Here is a 12,049-nt window from a genome sequence, read left to right on the forward strand (position 1 = left end):
GCCATGATTGGCGTCTGTAGTTCGTCAGCAGGGGGCCAAAAAAAAGCACTACATACGCGTCCGTAGTATAATCGCAATTGTGTTCTCAGATCTACGAACTAACCGAACAGTGCCCGATTTTCGTTTCATGATTAAGAATTGAGGGTATTTTAAATGTTCAGTAATTATTTCCAACCATTCGGTTGATCGGAGCCTCGCGCCGAGCTCGATATTCTTTAAGCAGAAACCCAGGTTTTCTTTGATAAATTTTCCTATGGTATGGGATTTTGAATCACCAGACTGTCACATCAAAGCAGACGCGCATATTAAGAATGCAATTAATTAATTAAAATTTTTGGTCACCTTACGTTGAATGAACTGCTACAATGACTAAAATGACAGAATATTTATTCAGCGTGAAAAATAAACACTAGGGTGAAATTCCCATACAATAGCGAGATAACGAGAAAATTGAAAATTTGGTGCGGCGTAGAAAGTAGAAAAAAAAAATAGCCGTCAAAGTTGCCTGTGGTTTATTCGACGGGCTGACCTTGTCTCCAATTGGCCCTCCGGTTCTTTTAGGGTGTCCAACTACCAATCGTATTTCAGGATCGCACCACACACACCCCCGCAACACCACCAACATTAAAACATTTCAGTCTCGTTGAAATAAGTATATATCGCAACGAATTTTCGCCATTCGAGGGTTGTTGGTTGGCGCGAATCGCGTGCGTACCTAATTCATTGATATATAACTACCAGCGATCTATATATTCGCTATATATCCTGGGAGGTAAACGTATTAGAAACGGAATATAATGCCTGAAAACGGAGTAAGTGTGTTTTTCACTCTGCCAACACTGTTTTTCTCATACACAAAGCTAAATCACGCTGTTAACGATTCTACGCTCTCTTTGTTTTCCGACTTCTAGTTGAACGGGGACCACGTCGTTGACGGTGGAGTGCCGCATGACAACGAGGAAGAGAATGTCGAAAATGACGTGCACTTTGAACCTATTATTTCACTACCAATTATCGAAGTTTCAAACAACGAGGAGGACGAAGTCGAGCTGATAAAACTGTGAGTTTTCGTTGCTTCTTTTTGCCAAGTACTCGCATTGATTTGCAAACTGCAGCGACTGCAGGATGTCGAAGGGACAAAAATTGATTCGAAGTACCACAGTCTCTGAAATTTTGTGTTATCTTTCAATTGTATTAGGAGAGCCAAACTGTATCGTTACGACTCGAGCGATGGTTTATCAAAATGGAAGGAGAGAGGTACAGGGGAAGTCAAACTCTTGAGACACAAAACAAAAAGTACTGTGAGGGTAGTGATGCGCAGAGACAAAACTCTGAAGATATGCGCAAACCATTTTGTTACACCGTGGATGGAGCTCAAACCAAATTGCGGAAGTGATCGGGCTTGGGTTTGGAGTGTTCTAGCCGATTTTGCTGACGAAGAATTAAAGCCAGAGCTACTCGCTATTCGCTTTGCCAATGCTGAAAGTAAGTTTCCGTCTTTTAATTTGCTGGGCCTGTTAAATAGGATATCTGCAAACACCTCTAGGCAATTCTATATCATTAGTTATAATTACTATTAGATGCATATTATTAATGTTAGACTTTTCTCCAAGATGCTACAATGTGGAAAGATGCGTTTGAAAAAGCCAAGAAAATAGTGGGCTCAGAATGTGAAATTTATGCCGGTAAAACTGGTGTCGATGAACAAAAGGATGACAGTTCAAGTGAAGCTAGCTACAGTGATGTTAGCTACTGTGAAAGTAGTGATAATGAGAATCAGACAAGGGAATCCAAAGAAGTGCAAGAAGATAAAAAGGATAAACCGGAGGTAGCTGAGAAGGAAGATCATGTAGAAAAAGTATCTAACGAGGCCAAGTCTGAGGAGGAGGCAAAGGAAGTAGAGGGCCAGCTGGCAAAGCTGTCTGTGAAGAATATCGACCAAGACAAGTAACGAATAAAACTAAACTTTGAAATTAGAAAAGCTGGAACGAACATTCCGAGATGCATGTTAAAATTAAGAACGATCATACATCGTGAAAATATGAACATTATTGGCAATTCAATACAAGCGTTGAACAAATTTTCGGTTTGTTAATTGAAACGATATTTATACAGATGTTATACATATAAACGTTTGTGATTCTTGTATTTGCATTTTATTCTCTACTTGGTTCTTTCTTTCTCAATGAAAACGAGAAAAACAAGACACAGTTCACGCAGGGATCTATTTGAAATACTTGGTAAGCTTTCTAGAACAACGCAATAATCAACTGAATAAAACATATTATAAAACTGATCTGAGCAGTGACTTGGAGCAAGCCTTGGCAAGCTCTGGAATGAAGTTTTCAAAGCTACAATGGGCGGGATCTGATTTTAAAAAGATATATTATGTATACACATATAACCAAACTTATTAGTCACTGACTTTAATATTTGGTATATGTGAGCATTTTTTTAAATGATTAATATAACTACTGATCCAACCGAATGGATTAGTTGAAAGTTTTTACTGACGCACCATGAATGTATTTAGAATTTAGTGATAAAATTTGTAATCATATTATATAATATAAACGACATATCGTTGTATATTTATATTAACATAAAATGTGTGCCCTTGAAAAAGTTTTATTCTATTTACTGCATTCTAATTACTATCAAATTGATTGAGAACTCCAATGCCTAGTAACTTCGGGATTTTCCACACATTCGGTATTTTATTATTTGTTTCTCTATGTCCGGCGAATAATATAATTAATCCACTGGTATACGTATTTTAACAGCTACATGAAATAGAGAAATTACAATGTAAAGGGTTTTGTTACTACATCACAAACAGTTGAGTATTGCATGATATGTTTCCTCGTTTTTATTTATTCGGCATATTGTACAGAGACTTGAAAATATTATCGTACCGGTACTTTCATTTAATGTACTGATCAATTTCTGCAAGATATATCTACATATATTTATATCATAGTTTAACTATTTGCAAATTCACCTGTTTTGACCTTGCGCCACATGTAGCTAACTGAAGAGGGCTACTAAGTCACAAAATTACTTGATACTTCAGTTGTGGTATATATTTTTTCCCATTAGATTGATGTAATCTCTACAAATTGATGGCAGTCTTGAGCTCTTATAGGAAAATTTACATCTCATATGGCATACAGGAATCGGGTATTACGGAAACTTTCATGTCTCATTGTTCGAAACAGCCAAAGAGGACCAAAATATCTTTTGTGGAAACTTGGTTTTGTTTACAAAGATGCGTAGAGAAGAGTAACAAACTTATGGATCTTCTGACTGTTGATAAGGAGTTCTCATAGGAATGTACATACATATTCACAAAGACAAGACTTCAATTTGGCTGAAGAGGTTCGTTCGAATTATCACAGTGCAGAATCATCAATAGTTCGATTCATTCAAGTAAGGCTCTTTAAAGTCTCAAATAGTTTCATAAATGCTCTTAATGAATAATCAATTATTAATCAAAAAATTAAAGTTCATCTCTGTGTGCGAATGATTGTAAGATGTTACGCCTTTCTTCCATATTGCGTTTCTTGTCCTTGGATATCTTTCCTTTCAATAATCCCTCTAGTCTCGATTGTTCCAACTGTACAAACACATCGCCTCTTTCCATTATTCGCTCCATCGTCTTTACATAAACTTGAGCCGCCTTTCGATGTTCTTCGGGCAATGTTTCTTCAAAAATTTTCGCTTTACTCAGTATTTCCTGTGGGAAACATTAATTTTTTTTTAATCAGCTCATTCAGTATTCCATGAATGAAGTTTCATGAAACACTTGATGACATTGTACTCTTGATTAACTTATGCTACTAAGAAATTTCCATTATACCTGTCTCTCCTTATCCTGACTACTTTTAAATTCTTCCGCCAACCTATCGAGCTGTTCAACACATCCTGGCAATCCCAAATAGACATCTGATCGTGCTCTAATAAATCTTTTTAAATTTTCAGCAGTAAAATCAGAATCTAATTTCTGAACAAATGGTATAGGTTCGGATTTTCCTTGCAAGAACAAACGAACAGCGGGAAAATCGTCTTTAGTTATACCATAGCGCTGTGCCAAGTCGGAATTTTCTTTTTTCCCATAATCTTTGATGCCAACTTCTGCTACCAAAAGATCTGCAGAATCTTTTGTTGCTGCAGCAACTTTGGCAAACTCCTCGTGTTTTTCACCATAGGGAAAAGCCACGTCAAATTTAACTAGAGCTACTTTAAATTTCGGAATTACCTGAAACAATAATTAATTGCTAAACGTATAGTGGAAAGAAAAAGATTATTGTTTTTCGTCGCTATTTGGGTAATCGACACAACAACGACATTGAGTAGAAATGGAAATCGTCGTCTTATCGATTGATTATAATCAATCCATTCGCAAAATAATACATTCAATGAAGTTGACTAAAAATAATGCTTGTAATCAATCTGTTCATCTACTACTAGGTCACAACAAAAATCTCGAATTATTCGATCCGTGAGAATGCGAAGAAAAAGTATTACCTTTACGCATAATTGAGTAGTGAAATTTTATCGACATCTTCCAAATAAAAGAAGTAAAACGATCTGAAATTACCTTATCAAATGAGTGAGAGTCGAGGGGTACGCATCCCTTGCAATCCTCGTCACTGGATTGACCCAACCCCGCGACGGCAAGTACGAAAACTGCATAATACAGGAGCATTGTTATTCAGCTAGACTAGTTATACGGTTCGCTCTCCGTCTTCTTCTTCTCGGTCTTTTCCGCGCTCTGCAAGCCGGCGTCCGGCGTGTCGGGTTCTCTTTACTCTCTGGAATCTACTTGTTGTTTACTTTTGACATTTAACACCTGCTTTCCTCTGGCTCTGCCGTCTTCGTTGCTACGCTGTCACGCTGCCGAATGTACGCGAGCCACCGCTTACTTGTGATATGCGGTTGAAATGTCGAATCAGAAACGGCCACGGATGTACGCCTATGCCTTGCGAGTATCCACGATGCGCCGACGAGACGCGCGCCGCTCGCCGAACCGCTGCTAAACAATGCAAATTATCACACTTACAATTAATTAATAGGTAGTTGCGTACCTCTGGCAGGTAAAACGTACGTAACGCGGGGTGACTGACACGTGGGGAATATACCGCGAATAGTTCAATTCTGTTGGCTTTTTTCATATGGATAAGAAAAAAAAATAATAATTTATATCTCAGAGGAAGGAAAAAATTTTACGATTGGAACGAAGTATTTTAGGCTCGGACATTCTGTGACTAATCCAATTTCATTCCTATTGTTATATCGTCAGCAATAGAAATTTTTGGGTAAACTCATCATATTCGTTATCAAAATTATACTCGATTGGCGAAATCTTTTTACCGTTTGGTAAAGATAACGGAAAAAATGCAAAACAAAGATGATTTTTTTGTTAAATGTAATACAAATGTACATACCTACCAATTAATTACAAATAATTTAATCGGTCAATAATCCACATGATATATTTAATCCCGATGGTTTGTTGTCGCTTAAAATGATGCGATGCTATAGTGAGGAAAATTATTCATTGCTGTCGTCCAGCGAGCTAAATTTATTTCACAAAAGTAATGCATAAATGAGAAGTTTGCACTTTGCATGAAATAGGACGTACCGTTCGAGTCTTTGTATAGTATGCGTAGTAAATTATTCCTCAAAAACTGCATAGAATATCTTTTCTATATCTGTATACGTAGCCGTATACATCGGTGAATACATCATAGGAGCAATTTGAATGCACTATATACTAGTGCAGTGCATTCGTGCCATTCACACTGCACGCTGAAGAATTACGTTCGTAGATTTTATCGTATACGTATAATTATAGGTAACAACTTATAAATCGCGATATCATAAGTCGTAAGACATAAATATTATACTTATACACCTGCGTACTACGTCTACCTATATCATACCGCATTGTGTGCCACTGCGTTTAAAAAGACTTATCTAATTAGATAATTATTATTCCACAATTTTCCTTGATCTCATTTTAAGGTAAGTAAAAATAGCACACAACTGACAATGAACTCGCGCTTCTGAACATCCGATGCTGCAATGTGTTAATTGAAAATTCACACTACAATTTGATAAATTATGTACGATTTTCAAGAGAATTAGTTGAAAGTCTTTTCCTTGATAAGGGTTTAATTTTTTTCATGAACAACATATTTGCAGACACTCTGTTGCTGTGCATCTTGCTTTTATTGCACGTAAACAAAACTATTGTTTTACGTAAAATAAGATCTGAGAGGTGAAGAAAATCTGATGAATTACCTCATCTAGGTATTTCATCAAGTAACGGTTAATTGACGGTTTGGGATTTTGGAAATTCAAGCCCAAAGTCACTATGAATGAATATTTTATTCTTGAGGACGTAAATGACTGAATTACAACATGATATCGTGCGGTTAATGCACATACACATACGTATTGTAATACAGGCTTTTGGCTAGCTGATGAAAGGTCAGGTGTCTGGAGCGGAAGCAGTGCATCCATCCTTGGATTTTGATGAGGAACGAAGATCTTCAGAAAGTGCAGAGCTAGACGAGGATATTTTAGAGTCACCGGCACTGCATCCTCCACGGAACAGTCTTTCCTCTTCAAGAAAATAATCTCGCAATTCCAGTAATTTCAAGGTATGTGCCTCTGAAAATGATGTAAATTGTGCGAAAGATTGTAATTCAACTGAGAAAATGATAAAAACGTGGCGAAATTGGGGAAAAAAAACTTTAAAATAACCATATTATAAGAATAAACGATAAGCGTATCCCGAAATTATTTTCACAGAGACTGTGACAATCATACTTCTTTAATAATAATCGGTAAACAGTTTTCACAACTTTGAACGAGATAGCTTTTTGAACCATCCTTAGATCGCATATCGACCTCTTCGTTGTTGAAAGAAGAAGGATTTCAAAAAAAAGATCGCAAAGAATTTTGCTATTCGAGATTCCACGCTCTTGAGATCGCAATTCGGAGCGTCAAATTGCGGTGCACAATGCATTTTCACTCGCATACCTAACTATAACTATATGGCGGTGATTAATAACTGGAAAAGTAATTTTGGCAGCTTCACATTTACAGTGGCGTTTCAAAGAAGGTAGTAGTGATAACTCTTTGCCCGTGCGGTGCGGCATGTGTTACATATTATAAGCAACTACATGAGAATATCACAAGAATTTCAGAAAGAAAGACCCATCTTATTTTTTACATACCGTGAAGATCTTTCACCATAGCAAGATCCCCTCCAAAATCTTTTGGTAAACACTTTTGTGGTATATGGTCGTATACTTCAGAAACGTCTCCAGTGTAAAGATGAAGCTGTAACGAAAAGAATAAAAATTTATGCCTCTTCTGCTAGTTATGGCAACCTATAGAACGACAAACTGATATTTCATTATATGTTCCAAAATTGAATCAATACAAATCGCTTGATTAGAACTCTGCAAATTCTCGTCTCAAATTGAGCAAGGAATTTTAAGCCGGCGATTATAATTTGCTTGTAATACTTGCCTTGCTTCGAGGAGCGCCTGAGGTGACGCAACTCCTTCGAAACGTTAAAAACACAAAATGCAGCGCACGCAGGTATAATTACAATGAAAATGTCACGCGATCGCGCACAATCAGGGTGTCGAGGAAATTTTTTTATTCTTATTTTTAAATCCGAATAACACATAATAATACGCAACTTGCATGTATGTATTTTTTGTTTCCTCTGTGTACAATTATACGATCGTAATAATGACAATTTTGAAAAACTTGGTTGTGAAACTTGAATCGAGTTTTGAGATTGGAGACCAATTTTTTTCATCTCACAACTCACTCAGCGCATATTAAGTCAAGACGTATCATTTCAAAAGTTACTGAGATCTTCATAAAAACATCTTGAAAAAAGTAACGCCTATCTGGCAACACGACGAGCCAGTTTTACTTACCATATCAAACAATTCTCGCTTCATGAACGGCCTGATCAGCGAAAGGACCTTATCCATAAACCAGACAGCGTTCAAAACGTGAATTCCCTTCAGTCTAACCGGAAGTCCCTCTTGTATATACTCGAAGAATTTTCGAATACTGGACACCGAAAGTCTGGTCAAGTGGCCCAATCTGACTCCTTGCATGTCAAATAAAAATATGTATCCCGGTGAACAGCCATCCGAGTATAGACTAGCATCAACTGCCATTGCCAGGAGCTTTATTCCATCATTGAATATGTACTGGCTGGGTCGAGAGTCCGCCAGTCGATGAAAAATTATCCTGTTTCCCTGTGGATCTGGTACCGGAAGGCCGACAAATTGTCTGAAACGCAAGATTCTTCAGCTCGGAAAATTCCGTTGAATACTCCCACGAAACGTAATCTGCATATAGACGTGAAAAAGCTAAATTCAAGCTGTATGGAAAGTAACCACGCCCGCAAATGCACATTTATACATATGTAGGTAAAACCTGAATTACAAGACTGTTCGGTTACATGCCTCAATTGCATAACGGAATGTGTGTGTAACAGTTCAACCGCAGCCAAGGGAATGTCGTAACAATTTGCGAAAAACACAGCTTGTTCAATACGTTGGTCAATACACATACCTGAGCTTTAAAAGTGGAAACAGTTTTTCTTCGAGCGTTCAATTTTATTAAACTTACATGTAAAGGTGAATGCACATCCAGACGATACACGTGACGTTTAAAGGAGACGTTCGAAATTTCATTTAGATATCATTTACATATCATAGTTCAAATGGAAAGCAGATTAATGATACTCCTTGCTGGATTACGTATAGAAACATATCATTGCGTCAGGGTACAACGTTGTTTGTGTCTCATATCGATTAAGAAATTAAACGGAAAAGATGTTTGACGACTTTCACAGCCACGTAGCTGCAGGAAGTTTCAGAGCACAGACATTTCCCATTAAAGGGTATCAAGACACCTATTATCGGTATTCTACTAGCTGAAGCTGAAGACTGATGTACGAATCCCGCGAGTAAGCAAAATATGAACGGCTCACTGTGTATGAATGGAATTGTTTATCGGAGTGCAGCGGTATATTATAAGAATCTGGAGTATAGTAGACGGGAGGAGAAATTGATTGGATCGCAGTATAGGTATACGGTATGTTTGTAACCTTAGAGTCCTGTTATTGGCAGCTGTGTAAATTGCACTGTAGAAGTATTAATTGCCGATTCACGAAAAAAGCTATTACGTCTGCAATTCTGGAATATTACCATGGAAAACTTTCACTTATTCATTACTCCTGACTGTTACTCTAGGCGGGAAAAGATACTGTGGTAGATCTTATAAAATTATCTATTTAAATGAATTAGAGCGTACTGTAAAATCTTAGGTAAATCATCTGCTATGCGGGATAACGGTTACGAATATAATTAATTTGTCAAACGTACAGTGCTCGCAATGAATGCTGCAGACATTCCATCTTGGGATCACGGTTGGCAAAAAACTCGGGAATTGTCGCCCTCATCCTGTAGTAAACACTCATGCAGCGAAGGGTGGCTTCCCTGTCGTAATAGCAGCTATGGGTGAACAGAGCCAATTGTTCGACAGGAACACCCGGGATGCCTCTGGCTTCCGTCCACTTTTGCAGATCATCCAAGACCTCATCGGTGAGTTCCGGGTACTTGGCACGAGAGTCTTGAATCGTATGTCCCAAATGCATCATGACGAAGCAGCTTGAAGAACTGTTAGTTTATGTTGGCTGTTTGACCTGACGATGAGCATTCACCTCACGCTACAACACAAGTGACGGGAGGAAAATGATACCTACGGTGATTGGAGAAAATTTTTTTTTATCCTTAATGATATAAAATGACAGCCACCAACTAACATCGTATTATCATGTTATAATTTTAGACTCGCTTGCGTTTTGATCCTTATCTAGTATAATGGACTTCACAATTATGGAAAGCAATGTACGCAAAACGCAGTACGATAAAACGGTTCGTGGTATCGCTCGAGCAGTTACGATCAGAGACTGACCACAGTACATGCATGCGGTTTCGACGTACGAGTATCGTAATCCAGCCTATATTCCCTGAGCAGGGTGGCAACTTCTTCTCTTCATTTAATTAAGCATTGTCTGCGCCTTTGATTTAATTCCATGCGTCACTTCTCGTCCATTACTATGCGTAACTATTTCCATAATGTCCCGGTATTTATATGTCTCACGTGTTTTGCATGTGACCGTACAGCGTATATAACATACGAATTATTCCCAGTTGCTCAGTTTCGCGGACGTAGGTGAATTATTCCGAATTTAAAATGCAGTAGGCCGCGCAGTAATCGTAAACATCATTTATACGCTCGGAAACTGTATAAGTCTGTTTGAGGCCGCAATAAAATTGTTCAAAACTAAATAAGTAGAATATTGTATAACAAGGAGGCAAACTCGGCGAACAAGTACACGAGGCCAGAAAAGACCGTTGCCTTCTTGTTGCAAGCGATTCTATATGTATAAACAAGAGTATGTTACACGTTTTTTCACAAAGCTCGAATTCGAAGTTCGGGTCGCGTGATGTCAGATTTGTTCGCGACAGCGCATGCGCGCAGTACTGAAAAGACCACTTTCAACTCCTAGGATTTAAATGTGGTCTTTTCAGTACTCCGCGCAGGCGCATTCATAGACTCACTCAGCCGTCTTAAAAACGGGTATTTTCTATACGAAGAACACACGTGGAAAAACGCGTAAAACATGCTCGCGTTGTATAAATATGTTTCTTTTTTTTTTACTTGGAGCACATGAAATTTGCACATTCCTTTGCCACATCATACGTCGTGCGTGAACGAGCTGTATATTTATATTTTCGAGTGCAGCCTAGCAGCGATTCGCGATGTCACGCTTTGACACCAACCTCAAAACTTGTAATTAGACGATCTACTGGATTTCATCGACTACATGATCGTGGTCGTCAGTTCAACAGACGTAACGAAGCTTCAGTTCAAAATACAGACAGAAGAATGAATGACCCGATTACGATTTACAATTAGTTCGTTTTCCATTCCGCTGTGTTTCCGTATTTTGATTTTTACCCCGTAATACTTACAATTACATATTCTTCGTTAGTTTGCCATATTTCCAAGATGTTAGTTCATGCCAACGATACGAACATCTTAATCCTTGAACCATATCTGTAGTTTCCAGTGTGGTAGCATGGTCCAGTTATCGCGGTTTATAGTGATTCTTCGTACCTTTTTCGTACAACGCAGGTACTAGAACTAGCATTCACGTATGAACTTGTTGCGGTGTTCCTCTTCATACGCACTGTTAACATATTTTGCTGTAATACCGCAGTGTCAAATTATATACTTCAGCCTATGGAGGTAAACATCGACGCATTAGTTATGCCATTAATAAATTTAATTGTCAAATTAACAGCAGCAGTTCTGCATCCATTGCGTCACGTGTACTCATATTCTGATTCAAGCCACACTGCAGATTTTCGAACAAGATATTGGGTATTCATTTTTCATCCATCTCGCAATGGAGCAAGGCCCTCAAACTTAATCTGAGCGGTACCAAACATCCCGAGATCGGATCGTCTATCGGCTACCAATTTATGCGCCATGTATAATCGAGAACTATGTTTGGACTAGCATAAGAAACATTCCATCACAGAATTCACGGAGAACGTTTTCTCGAATCAGTATAATACGTATAGTTCGTTCGATCGGTGAAAAATCCATTTATACTTGTACGACCACAATGTAAAAAAGTGTTCCGTTTGGCACGAAAATCTATACACATGTAAAGAAACGTACCGGATAATCATGATCCGTGATCTACGATTAAGCCCCCCGATTGGTATCATAGTCGCGTGAATCACGCCTGGAGATCTACCTATACAGGGGTTTGTAAAACATAGAAACGGCAGGGCCTTCGGGTGTGAGCAATCGGGCAAACCGAATACGGAAATTGCGTGCAGCAAAGACCTTATAGTAATCCCCGCTGCTGGGTAGGGGCGCAGTGGAAAGGCCGACGGTGGACGACGTTTCCGTTCGGTACCAC

General features: G+C 38.4%; 3 protein-coding genes across 7 annotated transcripts; 1 reads left to right on the plus strand and 2 right to left on the minus strand.

The window, feature by feature from the left end:
• Nucleotides 1-30: 30 nt before the first annotated feature.
• On the plus strand, nucleotides 31-3,484 carry LOC124299479 (ran-specific GTPase-activating protein-like). Of its 3 annotated transcripts, none has more exons than XM_046752685.1 (5): nucleotides 31-144; nucleotides 562-812; nucleotides 912-1,060; nucleotides 1,199-1,485; nucleotides 1,614-3,484. In XM_046752685.1, exons 2-5 carry the CDS (start codon nucleotides 798-800, stop codon nucleotides 1,949-1,951), a joined length of 789 nt encoding a protein of 262 aa, XP_046608641.1. In that variant the 5' UTR covers nucleotides 31-144; nucleotides 562-797; the 3' UTR covers nucleotides 1,952-3,484. The 3 variants fall into 3 exon arrangements, with proteins under 3 accessions (XP_046608641.1, XP_046608642.1, XP_046608640.1); XM_046752686.1 differs by having other exon boundaries at nucleotides 589-812; XM_046752684.1 differs by having other exon boundaries at nucleotides 65-812.
• On the minus strand, nucleotides 3,093-4,911 carry LOC124299480 (endoplasmic reticulum resident protein 29). The gene is made up of 3 exons (XM_046752687.1): nucleotides 4,601-4,911; nucleotides 3,860-4,258; nucleotides 3,093-3,736 (listed from the first exon to the last, which is right to left on the minus strand). Exons 1-3 carry the CDS (start codon nucleotides 4,706-4,708, stop codon nucleotides 3,500-3,502), a joined length of 744 nt encoding a protein of 247 aa, XP_046608643.1. The 5' UTR covers nucleotides 4,709-4,911; the 3' UTR covers nucleotides 3,093-3,499.
• A 1,463-nt stretch (nucleotides 4,912-6,374) lies between these two features.
• On the minus strand, nucleotides 6,375-12,031 carry LOC124299477 (alpha-tocopherol transfer protein-like). Of its 3 annotated transcripts, none has more exons than XM_046752681.1 (6): nucleotides 10,706-10,718; nucleotides 9,872-9,996; nucleotides 9,432-9,775; nucleotides 7,968-8,331; nucleotides 7,248-7,353; nucleotides 6,375-6,678 (listed from the first exon to the last, which is right to left on the minus strand). In XM_046752681.1, exons 3-6 carry the CDS (start codon nucleotides 9,704-9,706, stop codon nucleotides 6,497-6,499), a joined length of 927 nt encoding a protein of 308 aa, XP_046608637.1. In that variant the 5' UTR covers nucleotides 9,707-9,775; nucleotides 9,872-9,996; nucleotides 10,706-10,718; the 3' UTR covers nucleotides 6,375-6,496. The 3 variants fall into 3 exon arrangements, with proteins under 3 accessions (XP_046608637.1, XP_046608635.1, XP_046608636.1); XM_046752679.1 differs by having other exon boundaries at nucleotides 9,432-9,725; nucleotides 9,812-9,996; XM_046752680.1 differs by lacking the exons at nucleotides 9,872-9,996; nucleotides 10,706-10,718 and adding an exon at nucleotides 11,088-12,031.
• Nucleotides 12,032-12,049: the final 18 nt, after the last annotated feature.

The sequence above is a fragment of the Neodiprion virginianus genome, chromosome 3, assembly GCF_021901495.1.
Source record: "Neodiprion virginianus isolate iyNeoVirg1 chromosome 3, iyNeoVirg1.1, whole genome shotgun sequence".
Classification (NCBI taxonomy): Eukaryota; Metazoa; Arthropoda; class Insecta; order Hymenoptera; family Diprionidae; genus Neodiprion; species Neodiprion virginianus.